Source organism: Macaca nemestrina, chromosome 13, assembly GCF_043159975.1.
Source record: "Macaca nemestrina isolate mMacNem1 chromosome 13, mMacNem.hap1, whole genome shotgun sequence".
Classification (NCBI taxonomy): Eukaryota; Metazoa; Chordata; class Mammalia; order Primates; family Cercopithecidae; genus Macaca; species Macaca nemestrina.
Window position 1 is genome coordinate 55,978,155 of NC_092137.1, and position 22,729 is coordinate 56,000,883.

The following is a 22,729-nucleotide window of genomic DNA, read 5'->3' on the forward strand; positions in this document are numbered from 1 at the left end:
CATGGCAGCTTTTTTTTTTTTTATTTTTTTTATTTTTTATTTTTATTTTTTTTTTTTTTGAGACGGAGTCTCGCTCTGTCACCCAGGCTGGAGTACAGTGGCCGGATCTCAGCTCACTGCAAGCTCTGTCTCCCAGGTTTATGCCATTCTCCTGCCTCAGCCTCCCGAGTAGCTGGGACTACAGGCGCCCGCCACCTCGCCCGGCTAGTTTTTTTGTATTTTGTAGTAGAGACGGGGTTTCACCGTGTTAGCCAGGATGGTCTCGATCTCCTGACCTCGTGATCCGCCCGTCTCGGCCTCCCAAAGTGCTGGGATTACAGGCTTGAGCCACCGCGCCCAGCCCATGGCAGCTTTTAACTTGAGGAGAAGATAGCTATTTATTTTGGCATACTTATGTGGTTACTGCTCACTTACTAGTCACAATTGTTTTGTAACCACTATTTATTTATTTATTTATTTATTTATTTATTTATTTAGAGATGGTCTCATTCTGTTGTCTAGACTGGAGTGCAGTGGTGCACTCTTGGCTCATTGCAACGCCTACCTCTCAGGGTTAAGCCATCCTCCCACCTCAGCCTCCTAATTTTTGCATTTTTTTGTAGAGGTGGGGTTTCCCCATGTCACCCAGACTGGTCTTGAACTCCTGGACTCAAATGATCTGCCCATTTTGGCCTCCCAAAGTGCTGAGATTACAGGCATGAGCCACCACACCGGGACTGTTTTTTTTGTTTTTTGAGATGGAGTCTTGCTCTTGTTGCCGAGGCTGGAGTACAATAGCATGATCTCAGCTCACGCCAACCTCCACCTCCCAGGTTTGAGCAATTATCCTGCCTCTGCCTCCTGAGTAGCTGGGATTACTGGCGCCTGCCACTACACCTGGCTAATTTTTGTATTTTTAACAGAGACGGGTTTTCGCCATGTTGGCCAGGCTGGTCTCGAACTCCTGACTTTGTGATCCACCCACCTCAGCCTCCCAGGAGTTTGAGATCAGCGCCTGGGCAACAGAGCAAGACCTCACCTCTACTAAAAAAAAAAAAAATTAACCAGGCATGGTAGTGCATGCCTGTAGTACCAGCTACTTGGGAGGCTGAAGCAGGAGGATCCCTTGAGCCTAGGAATTCGAGCTTGCAGTAAGCTATGATTATATCACTGCACTCCAGCCTGAGTGACAGACCCTGTCTAAAAAATAAATAGTGGTTTTTAGGTGATCATCTGCAAATATTTTTGTTCTTTCCCTGTATCTCTTTTTAATCTCATCACACTGATTAGGACATCCAGAACACTGGTGATTCTTGTTTTGTTCCTGACTTTAATGGCCATGTTTCCAGTGTTGTATACATGTTCCTAATTTTTGATACATACCACTTGTGACGTTAAGGACATTTCCTGATATTCTAAACTCTCTAGGACATTAGGACATGGATACTGAATTATAAGAAATGTCTCTTTTTAGCCTGGGCAACATAGTGAGACCCTGTCTCTAAAACAACAACAACAACAAAATTGGCTGCCATGCTGGTGCATGCTTTTAGTCCCAGCACCTCAGAAGGCTGAGGCAGGAGGATCGCTTCAGCCCAGGAGTTTAAGGCTACAGTGAACTATGATCCTTCCACTGCACTCCAGCCTGGGCAACAGAGCAAGACCCTGTCTCTAAAAAAGAAAAAGAAAAACAGGACCATTTTTTGCATCTGGTGACCATATGGTTTTCTCTTAATATTATGACAATTTATAACTGTTCTCATAAATGATAATGATCTATAAATTTTTATGTTTGCTTTTTTTTTTTTTTTAAATCATCTCTTCTAGGTATGAGTCCTGGGCAATTGCATTAAATTTTATAACCACAGTATTAAAAAAACTATTTCTAGTCAACAACTCAATTTTGGTTTTCATGAAACACTGGGTATTTTTCAATGCTTCCCATCCCATGCAGGATGAAGTCAGAGTCCTAAATCTCATATTCTAAACTCCCACACAATCTGACCTCTACTTACTGGCTTCTTCATCCATTGATAAAGCTGTCCCTACTCTACAAACTGCCTTTCCCTTTATAATTATCCTTTAAAGCCCAGCTCAAATACTAGCTCTCTATATTGAAATCCAATTCAAATTCCACTTCTTAGAAACCTTCATTTTTCCTTCTAGTTTACCTCTTCTCTTTTTATAAAGCATGACTTTTAAAAAACCTTCATTAGAGTGCTCACCAACCTGCCTTTCATTAATTAGTAACTCTGTATTAGACTATATTTAAGTCCCTTAAGGAAACAAATTATTCTACAGCAGAGTACTGTGCTCCTAATAGGTAGTTTTAAAGTTTTTATTACATTAAAATTAACTTTATAAATTTCAGTTATATTGAAGCCTCTTGCAATGATTTGAGATATGCTTGAGATGGCAAAACTGAGGTTGCTTTAAATATTGCCTCTACAAAAGTCACTTATTACCAAATTGCTTTTTAGATCATTTTATCTATATGTTGGTTGATGACATCATACTCATATTTAATGAGTCAGACATCTCTTTTTTTTGAGACAGGGTCTGGCTCTGCTGCTCAGACTGGAGTGCAGTGGCACAATCACAGCTCACTGCAGCCTTGAATTACCAGGCCCAAGTGATCCTCCGACCTCAGCCCTCAGCCTACCAAGTAGCTGAGATTACAGGTGTGCACCACCATGCCAGGCTAATTTTTATATTTTCTGTAGAACGAGGTGTGACCATTTGGCCCAAGCTGGTACTGAACTCCTGGGCTCAAGTGATCCACCCACCTTGGCCTCTCAAAGTGCTGGGATTATAAGCCACCACACCCTGGCCATCTTTCTCTTTAAAACTATTTTGTTCATTGGCCAGGTGCGGTGGCTCACACCTGTAATCCCAGCACTTTGGGAGGCTGAGGCGGGAAGATCACGAGGTCAGGAGATTGAGACCATCCTGGCCAACATGGTGAAACCCCATCTCTACTAAAAACACAAAAATTAGGCCGGGCGCGGTGGCTCAAGCCTGTAATCCCAGCACTTTGGGAGGCCGAGACGGGCGGATCACGAGGTCAGGAGATCGAGACCATCCTGGCTAATATGGTGAAACACCATCTCTACTAAAAAATACAAAAAACTAGCCGGGCGACATGGCGGGCGCCTGTAGTCCCAGCTACTCGGGAGGCTGAGGCAGGAGAATGGCGTAAACCCGGTAGGCGGAGCTTGCAGTGAGCTGAGATCCGGCCACTGCACTCCAGCCTGGGCGACAGAGCCAGACTCCGTCTAAAAAACACACACACACACACACACACAAATTAGCTGGGCATAGTGGCGTGCACCTGTAGTCCCAGCTACTCGGGAGGCTGAGGCAGGAGAATCACTTGAACCTGGGAGGCGAAGGCTGCAGCGAGCCGAGATCACACCACTGCACTCCAGCCTGGCAACAGAGCGAGACTCCATCTTAAAAACAAAAACAAAAAAAACCCCTATTTTGTCCCTTTTAGTTTCTATTTATGTAACAGATCCTATTGTCCTCACGATCCTCAGGCTGAAATCCTTAGTCATAACTGCTTCTCTCTTTCCTCCACTTTCTACTCACTCCCCGTTTTATCTGGGTTAAATCCATCCATTATCCCTTATATTTGCTCTGCAACATCTTGGTATGTGCCCAGCCCACTTTTTCTGAGTATACTCTCTTCTCAGAAGTAAGCTCTTGGTAATTGCCTGACTAGTTTCTTATACCAGGTTTAGGGTTACCAGAGTTAGCAAATAAAAATATAGACAATTGTCTGACCAGTTGCTTATATCTGGCTTATGGTTACCAGACTTAGCAAATAAAAATATAGGACATTCAGTTAAATTATTTGAATTTCAGATGAACAAGGAATAATCTTTTAGTGTTACATGGGACCTACACTGAACATCTGTTTATCTGTAATTCCAATTTAATTTGGCATCATTATTTTATCTGGCAATCTCAGGCAGGTTTAACACCTTTCCCAAGCTGAGCTTCTCATTTCCTCCAAACGAACACAACCTTAAGGACAGGTAACATCCTGTGGGACAGCCATCCTTTGCCCTATGCTGAGAAAACAGGTTTGCAGAGAATAAAAACAAACAAACAAACAAACATTTAAAAAAGCAGTTGTGTGGAAAGAAGCACAAAAGAGAGGCCATGAGACTCCATAATTAAGGAGAGATGAACTGCCCTAGTTCTTAATGGCTTGTTAGTCCTCATTCCAGTCTTCCACAGGGTGTGACTTGGCTTCCATAAAATAAACTCACGGTCCCGTGATCATTTTCCCTCTTTGCTTTAGCAAGAATCTTTAACTAAAACAGCTCTCCTTTCATTTCCACTGTCTACCACTCTAGTCTCAACTCTCACGAGTCTCAAATTTTGCAAAAGCCTGATAAACTTGTCACATGATTCTAGTGTCTACCAATTCCTTGTAAGTAACCAAGATATTCTTGCCTGATTAAATGCTTTGAAAATATCATCTTGGGCCGGGCGCAGTAGCTCACGCCTATAAGCCCAGCATTTTGGGAGGCCGAGGCAGGCGGATCACTTGATATCGTGAGTTTGAGACCAGCCTGGCCAATATGGTGGAACCCTGTTTCTACTAAAAATACAAAAATTAGCCGGGTGTGGTGGTGGGTGCCTGTAGTCCCAGCTACTCAGGAGGCTGAGGCAGGAGAATAGCTTGAACCCAGGAGGCGGAGGCTGCAGTGAGCCGAGATCACGCCACTGCACTCCAGCCTGGGCGACAGAGTGAGACTCCATCTCAAAAAAAAAAAAAAAGAAAAAAGAAAATATCATCTTGTACTGGCCATCCCTTGTTTCATATTCATTAATAAACTTTGCTTTCTAATTTCGGTGAAGAACAAGCACAAGATTAAGGAGTAAGACTATGTGAAATTGGGTTATAAATTGAAAGGCTGTTGTATCTTGTAAACATACAATGCAATGCCAAGTGAAAATGAAGTTGTTAGTCCCTCTATCTAGAATTCTTTCCCAAATAGCTGCACATCTTTTTCCTCAGCTTCATTTAAATCTGTGTTCAACTGTTATCTCCTCAGAGAAGACATTCTGGATCATTTCATATTAAATAGTAACTTTTATCACTGTATCCCTTTATCCAGTTGTTTTTCTTTAAGGTACCTACCACTACCTGTCATGTTGTATACAGTTAAGTCCTTACTTAATGTCTTCAATAGGTTCTTGCAAACTGTAACTCTAAGATAAACCACATAAAATGTAACCAAATTTACCACAGGCTAATTGATATAAACAAGAGTTAAGATCCTATGGCACATTTCTGGTCCAAAAAATATTACCAAACTTGCAAATACAGACCAAAACATTTCTAATGTTAAACACTGAAGTAAATGTGAGCTAGACAACATTTAAGAAAGATGAATAAAAACAAGATGATTTATCAAATTACAACAGTTCAGGGTTTTGGGTGGTTGGAGCCCATCCTGGCAGCTCAGGGTGCCAGGTGGGAACTGATACTGGACAGGACAGCCATCCCATTGCACGGCGCACGCACTCACACACACACCACACTCGCTCAGACTGGGCAACAAGAGCAAAACTCCGTCTCAAAACAAACAAACAAACAAACGAAATAAAATAAATTATCCAGTCTCAGGTATTTCTTTTTTCTTTTTTGAGATGGAGTCTCCCCCGTCACCCAGGCTGGAGTGCAGTGGCATGATCTAGGCTCACTGCAATCTGTCTCCCGGGTTCAAGCGATTCTCCTGCCTCAGCCTCCCGAGTAGCTGGGATTACAGGCATGCATCACTACGCCCGGCTAATTTTTGTGTGTTTCTTTTTTTAGTAAGACAGGGTTTCACCATGTTGGCCAGGCTGGTCTCAAATCCCTGACCTCAGGTGATCCACTTGCCTTGGCCTCCCAAAGTGTTGGGATTACAGGTGTGAGCCACCGCGCCCAACCTCAGGTATTTCTTTATAGCAATGCAAGAATGAGCTAATACACTCCTGCAGACAGAGGAAAAAGTGCAGACTCCACACAGACAATAGGCCTGGCCAGGAATCAATGTTTTGTTTCCCTCTCAACATTATAATGCAAATGATGTTGAAAAAAATGTTATTCAAGGACCTGCTGTATCCTAATTTGCTGTCAATTTCCAAACTCTAGAATATGAGCATTGGAACTTCAGCTGTTTTGTCTGTTTTTGTTGAGATGGAGTCTTGCTCTGTTGCCCAGGCTGGAGTACAGTGGCGTGATCTCAGCTCACTGTAACCTCTGCCTCCCGGGTTCAAGTGATTTTCCTGCCTCAGCCTCCCGAGTGGCTAAAACTACAGGCATGTGCCACCATGCCTGGCTAATTTTTGTATTTCTAATAGAGACGGGGTTTCTCCATGTTGGCCAGGCTGGTCTCGAACTCCTGACCTCAGGCAATCCACCCGCCTCAGCCTCCCAAAGTGCTGGGATGACAGGTGTGAGCCACTGTGCCCAGCCTAACTTAGGAGTTTTATTTACTGACACATCCCCTGCATACCTTATAATGCCTGGCACATGTTAAATGATGAATAAAACAATGTTATGCTTGGCTGAACTGAACTAAGAAGGATATTCATGCTTTCATTTTAGATCCAAGAATGTAAGATACTCTGTAAGAGAAGAAAAAATGATTATATAAAAACTGCACTGTGGCCGGGCGCGGTGGCTCAAGCCTGTAATCCCAGCACTTTGGGAGGCCGAGACGGGCGGATCACAAGGTCAGGAGATCGAGACCAGCCTGGCTAATACGGTGAAACCCCGTCTCTACTAAAAAATACAAAAAACTAGCCGGGTGAGGTGGCGGGCGCCTGTAGTCCCAGCTACTCGGGAGGCTGAGGCAGGAGAATGGCGTAGACCCGGGAGGCGGAGCTTGCAGTGAGCTGAGATGCGGCCACTGCACTCCAGCCTGGGCGACAGAGCGAGACTCCGTCTCAAAAAAAAAAAAAAAAAAAAACTGCACTGTGATAGAACAGTAACTTATGAGGTATGTGTGCTTGTGTGTCAAAACAAAAGTCATGGGAAAAAAGTCTTATAAGTACTTGTATTGAGCTAACCACCAAAGATGGCATTCAATTTGATCTGGGTCACTATAAATTAGAGTTTCCAGCATATAATATAGCCGTCATAGAAAAATTTCACTGGGGCCAGGCGCAGTGGCTCATGCCTGTAATCCCAGCACTTTGGGAGGCCAAGGCGGCCAGATCATGAGGTCAGGAGATCAAGACCATCCTGGCTAACACGGTGAATCCCTGTCTCTACTAAAAAATACCAAAAAAAAAAAAAAATATATATATTAGCCAGGAGTTTTGGCAGGCGCCTGTAGTTCCAGCTGCAGAGGCTGAGTCAGGAGAATGGCGTGAACCCAGGAGGCGGAGCTTGCAGTGAGCCAAGATTGCACCACTGCACTCCAGCCTGGCAACAGAGTGAGACTCTGTCTCAAAAAAAAAAAAAAAAAACAAGAAAGAAAGAAAGAAAAAGAAAATCTTCATTGGAAAGTAGGGAAAACTACCAACATTTAAATGAAGACAAAAATATGACAAGTTCAGACATAAAGTGTAGGCTTTTGGTTTAAGCAGAAATGGGGTTCTTTTGGTGGTCTGCAGTTAGTAAGCTATATTTGTACTTTGTGTCACTACAGGTTTCTGGAGTTTGTTTAAGAACTACCTTCATTTTCCATATTAGGAGTTAGGAGTTCCTTTGAAAAAGAACAGAAAATTTAAGAAAAACATAAATTGCAATTTTGAAATTCTACCATTAAGGATGATATCTTAAAGTAAGCATTATGTCTCAGAAAACAGAAGTGAGAATAAAAACTTTTGTTACTGTGATTAAATAGTCTATCAATTGTAGAAAGCAAATACATTTAATCTTTCATTTTCAATTAATCTTTAATATTTCAGAAAGTATATCAACATTGCCTAACATGCTGTTTTACACATAATAGATATATAATCAATGTTTATTGACTTAAAAATCTTTGGTTTAGCCAGCTAAATTTGTAATATTTTATGAACTAGTTTACTCTGAATCATGAATTCACCTATTTGTTGTTGTTTTTTTTTTTTTCTCAAGACGAGTCTTGCTCTGTCACCCAGGCTGGAGCACAATGGTGCAATCTCGGCTCACTGCAACCTCCGTCTCTCAGGCTCAAGTGATTTTCCTGCCTCAGCCTCCCGAGTAGCTAGGATTACAGGCACCCGCCACCATGCCCTGCTAATTTTGTATTTTTAGTAGAGATGGGGTTTTACCATGTTGGCCAGGTTGGTCTTGAATTCCTGACCTGAGGTAATCCACCCGCCTCAGCCTCCCAAAGTGTTGGAATTACAGGCATGAGCCACCGTGCCCGGCATTTTTTTTTTCTTTTTTTGAGATTGAGTTTCACTTTTTTTGCCCAGGCTGGAGTGCAGTGGTGTGATCTCAGCTCACTACAACCTCCGCCTCCCAGGTTCAAGAGATTCTCCTGCCTCAGCCTCCTGAGTAGGTGGGATTACAGGCACCTGCCACCACACCTGGCTAATTTTTGTATTTTTAGTAGAGACGGGGTTTCGCCATGTTGGCCATTGTGGTCTCGAACTCCTGACCTCAGGTGATCTACTCGCCTTGGCCTCCCAAAGTGTTGGGATTACAGGTGTGAGCCACCACGTCTGGCCAGATTTACCTACATTTTTGTGAGATTTAAAATTTTTTTAGAGATAGAGTCCTACTATGTTGCCCAGGCTGGAGTACAGTAGCTATTCACAGGTATGATTGTTGCACACTACAGTGTTGAACTTCTGGGCTCTAGTGATCTTCCCACCTCAGCCTTCCAAGTAGCTGGGACTACAGGCACATACCACTGAATCTGGTGTATTTTTATAAGATTTTAAAAAGGATTACACATTCTAAATTATGACGTCCACATACCATTTACTTTTGTGTGGAATTATAAGGTGATATTTTAAATGATGGGAATGAACAACTTGACATGTGTATCAGTAACCTCTAAACATCTATTTCAAACACCTATGAACCGAAAGTCATGATCCTCCAGTTCTTATACTAAGAACTTCCATACATTAGAGCAATATACATATTCAAAGTGACCTAGTTCAATTTGACAAGTAAATTATTTATTTATTTATTTATTATTATTTTTTGAGACGAAGTTTTGCTCTTGTTGCCCAAGTTGGAGTGCAATGGCGTGATCTCCGCTCACTGCAACCTCCACCCCCTGGGTTCAAGGGATTCTCCTGCCTCAGCCTCCTGAGTAGCTGGGATTACAGGTGTGCGCCACCATACCCGGCTAATCTTTGCATTTTTAGTAGAGACGGGGTTTCACTGTGTTAGCCAGCATGGTCTCGATCTCCTGACCTCATGATCTGCCCGCCTCGGCCTCCCAAAGTACTGGGATTACAGGCATAAACTACCACGCCCGGCCAATAATTTTTCTATGTTTAGGTAAATTTGAAAAATATACATCATTACTACCACATTCATCCTAGTTAGAATCTCATATTTATTCCACTATGTTTATGATTTAGTAACTAGTTTGAAAGGCATCATATTATTCAAAGTGTATCAGATTAGCTCCCTCAACTCACTATATCTAGTAACTGTTCTGATGAAATAGGCACTGGCTTTGAATATGGCCTGTTCCAATTTGTGAATCATTGCAGGCAAGTAAAGTTGTTATGCAAAGAGGTGAGCCGTAGGATGATTGAGTGTAAACCATCACTATTGTATATAAAGAAGAAAAATAAGATGTAGGAAGAGATCTGTTAGAATAACATATATGACATATTCTAAGTTTTTCATATATTTCAGAATTATAGAAACAAAAGTATGTAATCTTTTCTAAGATATATAAATGACTTACTTTTAACAATAAATATTTTTTGATTTATAATGTAAATAAGATTAAACGAATATGGCTTACTCTTGAATTTAAAAAATGGCACGTGTAAATGAGCATTTTAGTACAAATAATTAGAATGTATTTATATTACATATAAATCTACACAATGGAAGATACTACTAAAATGTTGCTCTACAGCACATCACCCTAGGCAAAATAGAATTCTAGAATTCTCTTTAAAAAAATCACTGAGAATTAGATGATGACTGTGAAATAGCTTCTCCCATTACAATACTATTTCTGTCATTCAAAGTTCTGACCACAGTTGTAGCTGGCGACTGAAGCACTTTACGAGAAAGTCTCATTCTTCCATCGGCTGGATCACGTCCAAAGTATTTCACCTGTGTTAAAGAAACAGATCTTCCTTTAAAGTTACAGCACATTGAGTGACATCTAAATAGACATTTACATTTACATGGTCCAAATAAGGCAATGATTGTTTTCACTTGTTCACTGAAAGCATAGTTCAGTGCTAAGTGGAGGTATACACTTAATATATATAAGTAGTCATTATAAAAAAAGAAAAGACACGGGGCAGTTAGTTGTTCAACTATGATCTGTCACTGAATTCATCTGTGCCTTTTTATTCTCACCCGGACAAGTCCTTTTACTGGGGGAACAGTCACAGACATAGTGAATGATTCTAGACAAGGGCTTTGTGAGCCTAATTGTGTTATATACTATACAGGATTATACTTAGGTCATTTTGATTTTCACTACTGCTCAAAGGACCGTCACATTAGTATTTATTTGGCTTCACCTTGGAAAATGAAAGCCAGGGGGGAATGCAGAAGGTTTAAAGTTCCTTCTGATATGAAAACAACAACAACAACAACAAAGAAACCAAAAAATCAACCTTATACAGAGATATTATATCTTAGCACTCATCCTCCCCTGGAGGCTACTTGGACAGTAAGACCACAGATTGGGAATAAACCAGAAGCCTCAGTTACTCAGGTCATAGGTATTAGGCATAAGTGAAAGAGAATGTAGTGGAGCCAGAAAAAACAGACTGGCAATGACTTCTTTCATCCACCCATAAAGGACGACAAAGAAAGGGCCAATTTTGTTATACGAATTCTAGGCCTGAATAACATGGCTCTTACCAAGCTCAAAAACTTGAAGTTTTAAGTAGTGGAGAAACAAAGTCTCACCTCCTCAAAGATGACATTCAAGGATTTCAACAAGTTATCTTATCAGAGTTCTTATGTCAGTCTCCAAATCATGGAGTCTGCACAGCTAACACTGACATGCTCATGTATTTTTTAAATGAACTAAGGGTGACTACCATTTTGGCCAAGCTGCAATCTCCTTCAGGGAAAGAATTGTGTCTTAAATCCTTAATGAGTCTGTTCAAGCAGCTCTAAGATTAAAAATGAAGTACTGCATATAAATAAAAAACATCATAGATGGTGACTCTTCTTTCAACTTTTTGCAAAAAATAATGGAAGCTTCAAGAACAATTTACAACTTTAAGGCTAAAAGGTGGAATACAAGTACCTGAATTTCTTGGCCAACTTCTAATCCTAGGGCAGTAGGATGTTTAATCTGGAAAAAAAAACCATGCCAATCTATTAGTTGTTGTGCATAATTACGTAGTGTCAACGGAGGTACACATTTTTTTCTCAAGCTTTATTCATTTTTCTGATTAAACAAATCAGTTAGCAGCCAGGTGTGGTGGCTCACGTCTGTAATCCCAGCACTTTGGGAGGCCGAGGCAGGCGGATCAGGAGGTCAGGGGATTGAGACCATACTGGTTAACACGGTGAAACTCCGTCTCTACTAAAAACACAAAAAAATTAGCCGGGCGTGGTGGCGGGCGCCTGTAGTCCCAACTACTCAGGAGGCTGAGGCAGGAGAATGGCCTGAACCCAGGAGGCAGAGCTTGCAGTGAACCGAGATTGCGCCACTGCACTCTAGCCTGGGTGACAAAGCAAGACTCCGTCTCAAAAAAAAAAAAAAAAAAAAAAAATCAGTTAGCCAGGCATGGTGGCTCATGGCTGTAATCCCAGCACTTTGGGAGGCTGGGGCGGGCAGATCACTTGAGCTCAGGAGTTTGAAACCAGTCTGACCAACATGGTGAAACCCTATCTCTACTAAAAATACAAAAACTAGCTGGGTGCGGTGGCATACACCTGTACTCCCAGCTACTCGGGAGGCTGAGGCAGGAGAATTGCCTGAATCTGGGAGGCAGAGGTTGCAGTGAGCTGAGATTGTGCCACTGCATTCCAGCCTGGGCAACAGAGTGAGATTCTGTCTTAAAAAAAAAAAAATCAGTTAATTATAAGGATTTAAAATATAGATGTATTAAGAACATAAAAATTATCCAAAACAGGCTGGGTACAGTGGCTCACACCTGTAGTCCTAGAACTTTGGGAGGCCGAGGTGGAAGGACTGCTTAAACCAGACTGGGCAACATGAAGAAACCCCATCTCTACAAAAAATCCAAAAAAATTAGCCGGGTGTAGTGGCTTGTGCCTAGGGTCCCAGCCCCTCCAGAGGCTAAGGTGGGAGAATCACTTGAGCCTGGGAGGCTGAGGCTGTAGTAAGCTGTGATCGTGCCACTATACTCTAGCCTGGGTGACAGAGCAAGACCCTGTCTCAAAAACCTCTCAAGTTGTAGATAACTACTGCTAACATTCCAATGAGTATCCCTTCAGATGTCTATTTAGTGTATGTGTAATGCATTTATAAAAATGGACCCGCTGTGCTTATTGTATATCTTAAGGACATCTTTTTTTTTTTTTGAGATGGAGTCTCGCTCTGTCATCCTGGCTGCAGTGCCGTGGCATGATCTCTGCTCACTGCAACCTCCTCCTCCCAGGTTCAAGAGTTTCTCCTGCCTCAGCCTCCCAAGTAGCTGGGATTACAGGTGCACGCCACCATGCCCAGCTAATTTTTTGTATGTTTAGTAGAGATGGGGGTTTGCCATGTTGGTCAGGCTGGTCTCAAACTCCTGACCTAAAGTGATCTGTCCACCTCAGCCTCCCAAAGTGCTGGGCTTACAGGCGTGAGCCACTGCGCCCGGCCCAAAAGCATCTTTTCCTATCAGTAAACAAAGCATTACTGTTAAGTTTCAAACTATATAGTTTATTTAAACAATCACCTAAAGACAATAATTTGTTTTAAATTCCAGTGTTGCAAATGTTAATGACTGATGAATATAGGAGAAATATATGAGGGTTTAGTGTATTATTCTTTCAACTTTTTTGTACATTAAAAACTTTTCAAAATAAAAAGGTGAAAAAAAAAAATAAGCTGTAGTGTAGCACAGATCATGGATTCACCTACTCTAATTATCCTCTCCAAACAAAATCCTACAATGTCTAGATCCATAGACATTTACCAAACACCTTCTAAAAAGTTTGTCCCAATTCACACCTCCATCAACAGTGTAAAAAAAGGCCATCTTTTCTCTTCTACACACTGAGAATTTTAAACTATCTGAAAGTTAAAACTGATATATTAATTTCGTTGGCATTTCAAAAATTGCTGTTGATATTAAACATCTTGGTTGGCTTTTTATAAAAATAATTTGTTCATGTTCTTATTTTTCTATTGATACTCATCATTCTTACTGATTTATAAAAGCCCTTTGTAAATTAAGCTTCTGTCCTATGTTATAAGCATTTTTCCTTTAGGTTGCTGATTATCTCTTAACCTTATTGAAATTTTTGCCATATAATTAAAAAATTATGGGGTCAAATTTTATAAATTTATTTACTTTTTTGGCTTTGATATCATGTTGAGGAGTTCTCCAGTACTAATTTTATTAAAATACCCAATTTTCTTCTAGTAAATCCTCCTGCCCCAACAAGATTATCTTTTCCCACCACCTTTTTTAAAAGCACATTTAGCTCTTTGATCCAGACAGGATTTTGGTATAAAAATGAGTAGAGATCCTGTTTTAAGATAACCAGCTGTACCAATGTAATTTATTAAATAATCTTTATTCACTGACTATAATATAACTTCTAGCATATATTATAATCCCGTGTATATTATTTCTAGTCTTCGTTTTCTTGTTGAATGGATTACCTATTTCTGGGTGGGTAATATACTGTTTTATTGCCTATGGCTTTATAATAGACAAGAATATATATACTAAAGTATATATAGTATATACTATAGTATATATACTAAATATACTATATACTATAGTATATATACTAAATATACTATATATTTTAATATATGGTACAACAGACCCCCCCCCTTTTTTTTTTTTTTGAGACAGAGTCTCACTCTGTCGCCAGGCTAGAGTGCAGTGGCACAACCTCGGCTCACTGCATCCTCTGCCTCCTGGGTTCAAGCGATTCTCCTTCCTCAGCCTCCCGAGTAGTTGGGACTGCAGGTGCACGCCACCATGCCCAGCTAATTTTTGTATTTTTAGTAGAGACTGGGTTTCACCATGTTGGTCAGGATGGTCGCCATCTCTTGACCTTGTGATCCACCCACCTTGGCCTTCAAAGTGCTGGGATTACAGGCGTGAGCCACCACACCTGGCCAACAGACACTCTTATTACTCCCCTGATCCCACTGTTTCCTAGAGTTGTCTTAGAGTTTTTATTTACTGGATGTATGAACTACAACAAAGATTACATTTCAAAATATTCCGAGAATTATCTAGTCATAATTGGTTGGTCAGTAGAAAATTGGGAAAACAAGGCCGGGCGCGGTGGCTCAAGCCTGTAATCCCAGCACTTTGGGAGGCCGAGGCGGGCGGATCACAAGGTCAGGAGATCGAGACCACAGTGAAACCCCGTCTCTACTAAAAATACAAAAAATTAGCCGGGCGCGGTGGCGGGCGCCTGTAGTCCCAGCTACTCAGGAGGCTGAGGCAGGAGAATGGCGGGAACCCGGGAGGCGGAGCTTGCAGTGAGCAAAGATCGCGCCACTGCACTCCAGCCTGGGCAACAGCGTGAGACTCCGTCTCAAAAAAAAAAAAAAAAAAAGAAAATTGGGAAAACAGCTATACGTAGGTATTTTTAGTAACTGCTAGCTCTAGATGCTGTTCTCCTTCAAAACCGTCAGTGTTGCTTTTCCATCATGGAAAGAAAAATATTTGGTGTTTATTTATTTATTTACTTATTTTATTTATTTCTTTTATTTTTTGAGACGGAGTCTCGCTCTGTTGCCCAGGCTAGAGCGCAGTGGCACGATCTCCACTCACTGCAACCTCCGCCTCCCAGGTTCAAACAATTATCTGCCTCAGCCTCCCAAGTAGCTGGGATTACAGGTGCCCACCACCATGCCCAGCTGGGTTTTGTATTTTTAGTAGAGAAGGGGTTTCACCATCTTGGCCAGGCTGGTCTTGAACTCCTGACCTCGTGATCCACCCACCTCGGCCTCCCAAAGTGCTGGGATTACAGACGTGAGTAACTCTACCCAGCGAATTTTTATTTATGCTAAACAATGTAAAACTTTTTGCCAGCAGCATCTCTGCCACTTTTGTTTTCTCTGTTTAGGCTAGTAGTAGGCAAAGTGTATAATTCTTACCAACCTAGGTAATTTCAATACGGTAGGTGTTTTAAGGAAGTCATAAAAATAGTAACATCTGTCTTTTTACCTTTCGTTGATCAAGTTGTGTGTTATGAAGCAGTACTGCAGTCATATTTGGATATAATTTTACCATTACACCAGTATCTCTACAAAAAATAAATAATAAGCCTGGTTAAACCAGTAAGTACCTGTATATCCATTGACAAATAAAACATTATGTTTTCATAAGAGGAAAAAGTAAAAAACAAAAAGAAACCCATTCTATTACGTTTTTAGAACTATAAAAAGTATTCTTTTCAACTGAAAATATGCCCTATAAATAAATATGTGTGAATCAAAGAATGAAGAAAAGATAAAGAAAAAACACGCAATAAAAAAGCTTTTAGAGCCAGGCACGGTGGCTCACACCTGTAATCCCAGCACTTTGGGAGGCCAATGCGGGCAGATCACGAGGTCAGGAGATCAAGACCATCCTGGCCAACATGGTGCCCTATCTACTAAAAATACAAAAATTAGCTGGGCGTGGTGGCGCATGCCTGTAATCCCAGCTACTCAGGAGGGTGAGGCAGGAGAACTGTTTGAACCTGAGCGGTGGAAGTTGTAGTGAGCTGAGATCGTGCCACTGTACTCCAGCGTGGTGACAAAGCGAGACTCTGTCTCAATAAAAAAAGCTTTTAGAATATATATTCTTCTGTATTTCTCTTCATAATTGCCAAAAACATTTTTTTTTTTTTTTGTCACCTAGGCTGGAGTGCAGTGGTGGCATCTGGGCTCACTGCAACCTCTGCCTCCCAGGTTCAAGTCATTCTCATGCCTCAGCCTCCCAAGCAGCTGGAATTACAGGCATGTGCCACCATGACCAGCTAATTTATGTTTTTTTAGTAGAGATGGGGTTTCATGAAGTTGGCCAGGCTGGTCTTGATTTTCCAAAAATTTTCGAAATGACATTAAATATTTTAAACACAGTATAGAGTATCATATCATTAACCTATAAGATAAGGATTTAAGGAAGGTGGTCAGGTAAAATGGGATACTTATTTCATTAAAAAATTAATCTTCCCTTTTTCTCTAGTCTATGAAAATAAGCCATCCCATTTCTTATTTTTCACCTGCAATATTAAACAAATTATCTGATTGCTTTTTATTTCAAATAGCTTTGAACATTTTTTGCTACATTTGATAATTTTTTTTCTTAAAAAAGGGATTTTCTGATCCTAAAAATACAAACTCTTTTAGCTGGTGAAAAAAAAAATCCTTTGAGATGGAAATCGGCTTTTTTTTTTTTTTTTTTTTGAGATGGAGTCTCGCTCTGTCGCCCAGGCTGGAGTGCAATGGTGTGATCTCATCTCCCTGCAACCTCCGCCTACTGGGTTCAAGCAATTCTTCTGCCTCAGCCTCCTGAGTAGCAGGGATTATAGGCATGCACCACCACGCCTGGCTAATTTTTGTAGTTTTAGTAGAAATGGGGTTTCACTATGTTGGTCAGGCTGGTCTCGAACCCCTGACTTTGTGATCTGCCTGCCTCGGCCTCCCAAAGTGCTGGGATTACAGACATGAGCCATGGTGTCTGGCTGAAACTGGCATTTAAAAATATGTGCCAATTAAGCATTAAGACTATGTTTAAAATAAGCCATCAAAAAAAAAAAAAAAAGAAAAGAAAAGAAAAAGGAAACAACGAAATATTGATAGGTCTATTTTGGGCCTATTTAATATTTATTGGGAAAATTAATTTGGGGTTTCACCAATTACTAGTAGAAAATTCGGTTAAAGAATTCAGTTAGGAGAACCTACCATAATTAGAACCACAGAACTGTTACTGAAATTTTATAAAATGATATAGAAAATAAAATATACTATACCTTAAAAAGTAATGATTATACGGCAATTGGCATGTAATCTAAACACCTTATGATTTCAAAGTAAATAAAGTAAATGTAAAATTAAATTGGGATTATAATAGAAATCTGTTAAAAACCAACACAGGGCTGGGCACGGTGGCTCATGCCTGTAATCCTGGCACTTTGGGAGTCTGAGGCGGGAGGAGGGCTTGAGGCCAGGAGTTTAAGATCAACGTGGGCAACATAGTGAGACCATGTCTTTACAAAAAATTAAAAAATCAGCCACGTGTGGTGGTGTGTGCTTACAGTCCTAAATACTCAGGAGGCTGAGGTGGGAGAATTGCTTGATCCCAGAAGTTTAAGGCAGCTGTGAGGTACTATGGCACCACTGCATCCCACTGTGGGTGGCAGGGTGAGACCCTGGCTCTAAAGAAATAAAGGAAAAAGCTCAGCATAGTATATTACTTGATATTACCTGATTTCAGTTATTGTGGCGGTATACACTGCTCCAAATTCTAATTGCTGCTCCTGCTGTAAGTGCAAAATAAGCCATAAGATTCATAAAGAAAATATCAACAAAAAGTAGAAAAAACAAATATATCTATATGATATGTAATTAATATGATCTATACTTACATCATCCTTGCAGATTTCAGTAATGAAGTCTCTCGCCTCATGCATAGCACTGGGTGTTGGTGCAAATACAGAAAACGTTTCTTCATCCACCTGACTAATAGTTACACCTTTTAAAAACATAATTTAACATATTAAAGTTAACTTGGCTGGGCATGGTGGATCACATTTGTAATCCCAGCACTCTAGGGGGCTGAGGTGGGAGGATCACTTGAGCCCAGGTGTTCAAGGCCAGGGGAGAGCCTGTTACTACAAAGAAATAAATGAAAAAAATTAGCTGGACATGGTAGCATGTGCCCAACTACTTGGGAATTACAGTCGGAAGGATCACTTGAGCCCAGGGGTAAGACTGGAGTGAGCAGTGATTGTGTATTGCACTCCAGTCTGGGTGACAGAGCAAGATTCCGTCTCAAAAAAAAAAAAATGTTAACTTGCTAATTCCAGTGGAAACTAGTCTTAAAAATAGATGTGAGAACAGGAGGGACCTGTTAGTAGCTGGGTGGAGTTATGCCGTATTTAATAATTACTTTAGGAATGAAGGAATTCATTCATAAACAAATATACTCTGCATATGTGTTAGGTACCTGGCATTATACTAGGTAGGCCCTGGGGATACAATGGGGAGCCAATACGCTTGATTTCTTGAAGTTCACCATCTGGTGAAATCAAATATATCTATACAAATTTTGGAGAGTCTGGTTCTGCTCTCTTAATTACAAGTAGAAACAATAATAGAACCCTTTCCTCGCCTTTTTTTCTTTATCCTGCTTACTCTTAGGAGGGGTGAATAAACAAATAAGGGACAAAATCACATCAGTTTCTCAATGTTAGCAAATGGCTAAGGTGACGCTGCTTCTCACTCTCCTGCAATAACCTCAAACCTTGAAGTACTAGGTAATTCAAACATTGCTTCAGGAAAAATAAATTAAAGCATATTGTTTTTATATATACTCTTTAAATAAAAGAGTATAAATAAAACTAAGTGAAAGTAGCAGAATAAAAAGAAATAACTGTAATAATTCCTCTAAAGTTAAAAACTAAAAATTATTCTAGATGTTCAACTATAAAATGTTGCAAAAAAGTCCTGATGAATTCTTGGCTATCCTTCTTGAATATAGTTAAGAATGACCATTTGCTAATTTTTTTTTTTTTTTTTTTTTTTGAGACGGAGTCTCGCTGTGTCTCCCAGGCTGGAGTGCAGTGGCGTGATCTCGGCTCACTGCAAGCTCCGCCTCCCGGGTTCACGCCATTCTCCCGCCTCAGCCTCCCAAGTAGCTGAGACTACAGGCGCCCGCCACCACGCCCGGCTAGTTTTTTGTATTTTTAGTAGAGACGGGGTTTCACCATGTTAGCCAGGATAGTCTCGATCTCCTGACCTCGTGATCCACCCGCCTCGGCCTCCCAAAGTGCTGGGATTACAGGCTTGAGCCACCGCGCCCGGCGACCATTTGCTAATTTATTAATACTCAGTCAAGACATGTCATATCCTTTTCTCCTGGTCTTTCATTTGTCCAATAAATATATATTTAAAGCAACATACTAGAGATGAAATAGCAAACTTAAATGGTCTAGCATTTAATTAAAAAACCCCAAACTTCATACAACTCTTACCTGTTTCAGCCTGAAGTTTTTTTAAGTTATATCCACCTGGTCCAACAAATTTTGCTCGTTTTGATAATGGAACCTGAACAGTTTCTGGAATGTAATACAGACAAATATATAAACAATTCAACTACATACATGAACCTAAAACATGCCATGATCACTTGGGATTTTTTTTTTTTACCTAGACACATGTAAAAATATTTTACTATAAAACAGAGAAGTAGACGATTAAAATTACTGAAAACTGTTAAAGAATATGCCCTAAAATTTAAAGCATTTTAACTATAAAAGCATTTAAAATATTTTTGTTTTGTGTATCGGGTAAAAACAATTTAAAAGTAGTAATATTCGTTCATATATTAATGTTTATCTTACAAGGATCACCAAAATTTTAATGTATTACCTACAACAGGTCCATTTTCTTTTCTAGATGCTCGAGGTTTTGAAATAGTTTTGTTCATGATCTGTAATATCTCCTTTTTTGCCACTAGAAGAGAAAAACACAAAAGTTATAACTACATAAAACAAATATGATCTGAAATAGCTGCACTCTTAGTTTTTACGGTATACCATCTAAACCCTGTGCCTTAATAATTGAAACTCTCCACATCCCTATTACCTTGAAAATTCACTCATATTCTCTTCTCCATAAATCCTATTTTAAAGACAGCTGCTTAATTTGTGAAAATTGAAATTCCACTGGTAACCCACTTTGGTGTTTATTCATGTGTTCCAAAAACTTAAGTTCTTCTTCTTTCTTTAAAATAGATATGGGATCTCACTATGTTGCCCAGGCTGGTTTTAAACTCCTGGGGCTCAAGCAATCTTCCTGCCTTGGCCTCCCAAAGTGCTAGGATGAGCCACCATGCCATGCCTGGCTACTTAGTATTTCTTTTTTTTGAGATAGTTTCCCTCTGTCACCCAGGCTGGAGTGCAATGGCATGATCTCAGCTCACTGTAACCTCTGCCTCCTGGGCTCAAGCGATTCTCCTGTCTCAGCCTCCTGAGTAGCTGGGATTACAGGTATATGTCACCATGCCTGGCTAATTTTTGTACTTTTAGTAGAGACAGGGTTTCACCATGTTGGCCAGTCTGGTCTTGAACTCCTGACCTGAAGTGATCCGCCTACCACGGCTTCTCAAACTGCTGGGATTACAGATGTGAGCCACTGCACCTGGCCAGTACTTCTTGATTTAAGTTTTATGAAATTCCACTTTTTAAAGCAATATTTTATAATAAGCCTAATGAGAATTGTAGTTCCCATTAGCAAAGTGGGAAAGAATGAAAGGAGAATCAAGCATACTAGCTCACCTGAAGCTTGTTGAATAGCCTCCATTACAATTTTTATTGGTATTCCAGGTAATTTAATATCAGCCTAATATGGAAAAGTCAAACAATTATATTAAACATTGACTCATGGCATTATTTAAATGTTACAAAAATGAAACAAAATGGGTTTTAAAAATACCTGTAATGCAGTTATTCCTTTATTAGTGCCAGCTATTTTGAAGTCCATGTCACCATTGTAATCTTCAATTCCCTTCAGGAATTTAAAAAGTTGTGACATAGTTTTAAACAAAAACAAAAGTCAACATATTCACTATAGAAACATTTCAAAAAAACAGCTTTAGAAGTAAACCATATCCTAAGTCCAAACACAAAGCAATGTTTTCTACATTAACTACCGCTTCCAATTCGTGACTTTTTAAGTTACAATTATTTTCACCAGAAACATCATTTTATTTTTAGATCATTCCTTTCTCTCATAAATGTGTAAGAATGAATTTATGATCATCCTAAAGTGAGCCACTATGAATACTTACACTGTGTAAGTATTACTGCAATACTTAAGGGTAAGGATTACAATTTTTTTAAAGTAATCATTTTCTTTTATTTTATTTTGTTATATTTATTTTGAGACAGAGCATGCTCTGTTGCCCAGGCTGGAGTGCAGTGGCACGATCTTGGCTTACTGCAACCTCTGCCTCCTGGGTTCAAACAATTCTGCCTCAGCCTGCCAAGTAGCTGGGATTACAGGTGTGTGCCACCCTGCCCGGGCTAATTTTTGTATTTTTAGTAGAGACGGAGTTTTGCCACATTAGCCAGACTGGTCTTGAACTCCCGACTTCCCAAAGTGCTGGGATTACAGGCATGAGTCACCATGCCTGGCCTATTACTATTAATATAATACCTATTTTAAATTCATATCCTCTAAGATACAAGGTGAACACGCAGAGGAGGAAGGGAAGAACAAGGACCTGTTCTTCAAATACTAGCATTCTTCTGAGCATATGCTATGTGAAAAGTACATATAGTCTTCACCATTATAAGTACATATAGTCTACACCATTATTTGATTTGTTTTTATCTTTTAATTTTTATTTATTTATTTTTTAGTCTTCATTAAGTATTTGAAACCGGGAATATACTTGCCAGAATATCTGTCAGCAAACGATAATCTTCTATTTCACCCTTCTCAGGATCAGTTTTGGTGACCAATCCTATTGCTACGCCTGCGACAGCAGATGAAATTGGAACCCCTATAATTAGGAAAAAGAACTTCTGTGGCTAATGTGTACATGAGCTTAAAACATATATTTATCTATCAATTTTTTTTTTTTTTTCCGAGAGGGAGTCTCGCTCTGTTGCCCAGACTGGAGTGCAGTGGCATGATCATGGCTCACTGCAGCCTCTGCCTCCCGGGTTCAAGCGATCCTCCCACCTCAGCCTCCCGAGTAGCTGGGATTACAGGCGCCCGCCAACATGCCTGCCTAATTTGCTTGTATTTTTAGTAGAGATGGGGTTTCAACCATGTTGGCCCTGTTGGTCTTGAACTCCTGACCTCAGGTGATCTGCCAGCCTCGGCTTCCCAAAGTGCTGGGATTACAAGTGTGAGCCACCGCGCCCAGCAGACATTTATTTTATTTATTTATTTATTTATTTATTTATTTTTTGAGACAGAGTCTGGCTCTGTTGCCCAGGCTGGGGTGCAGTGGCGCCATCTCAGCTCACTGCAAGCTCTGCCTCCCGGGTTCACGCCATTCTGCTGCCTCAGCCTCCTGAGTAGCTGGGACTACAGGCGCCCACCACCATGCCTGGCTAATTTTTTCGTATTTTTAGTAGAGACAGGGTTTCATCGTGTTAACCAGGATGGTCTCAATCTCCTGACCTTGTGATCCGCCCGCCTCGGCCTCCCAAAGTGCTGGGATTACAGACGTGAGCCTCTGTGCCCGGTCCAGACATTTATTTTTAATGTAA

At 40.4% G+C, this 22,729-nt stretch overlaps 1 protein-coding gene across 3 annotated transcripts in view; it reads right to left on the reverse strand.

The window, feature by feature from the left end:
• Positions 1 to 8,042: 8,042 nt before the first annotated feature.
• The window catches only part of LOC105465059 (polyribonucleotide nucleotidyltransferase 1), a 61,991-nt gene continuing 47,304 nt past the window's right edge, over positions 8,043 to 22,729 (reverse strand). For all 3 annotated transcript variants that reach the window (XM_071076723.1, XM_071076724.1, XM_011713290.3), the window contains 10 exons: positions 21,905 to 22,011; positions 20,940 to 21,011; positions 20,783 to 20,846; positions 19,875 to 19,958; positions 19,478 to 19,561; positions 17,870 to 17,976; positions 17,709 to 17,764; positions 15,463 to 15,541; positions 11,394 to 11,441; positions 8,043 to 10,234 (listed from right to left, as the gene is read on the reverse strand). In XM_071076723.1, the coding sequence (XP_070932824.1) occupies positions 10,079 to 10,234; positions 11,394 to 11,441; positions 15,463 to 15,541; positions 17,709 to 17,764; positions 17,870 to 17,976; positions 19,478 to 19,561; positions 19,875 to 19,958; positions 20,783 to 20,846; positions 20,940 to 21,011; positions 21,905 to 22,011 (857 nt within the window). In that variant the 3' untranslated portion in view covers positions 8,043 to 10,078. The remainder of the gene's footprint in view (positions 10,235 to 11,393; positions 11,442 to 15,462; positions 15,542 to 17,708; positions 17,765 to 17,869; positions 17,977 to 19,477; positions 19,562 to 19,874; positions 19,959 to 20,782; positions 20,847 to 20,939; positions 21,012 to 21,904; positions 22,012 to 22,729) is intronic.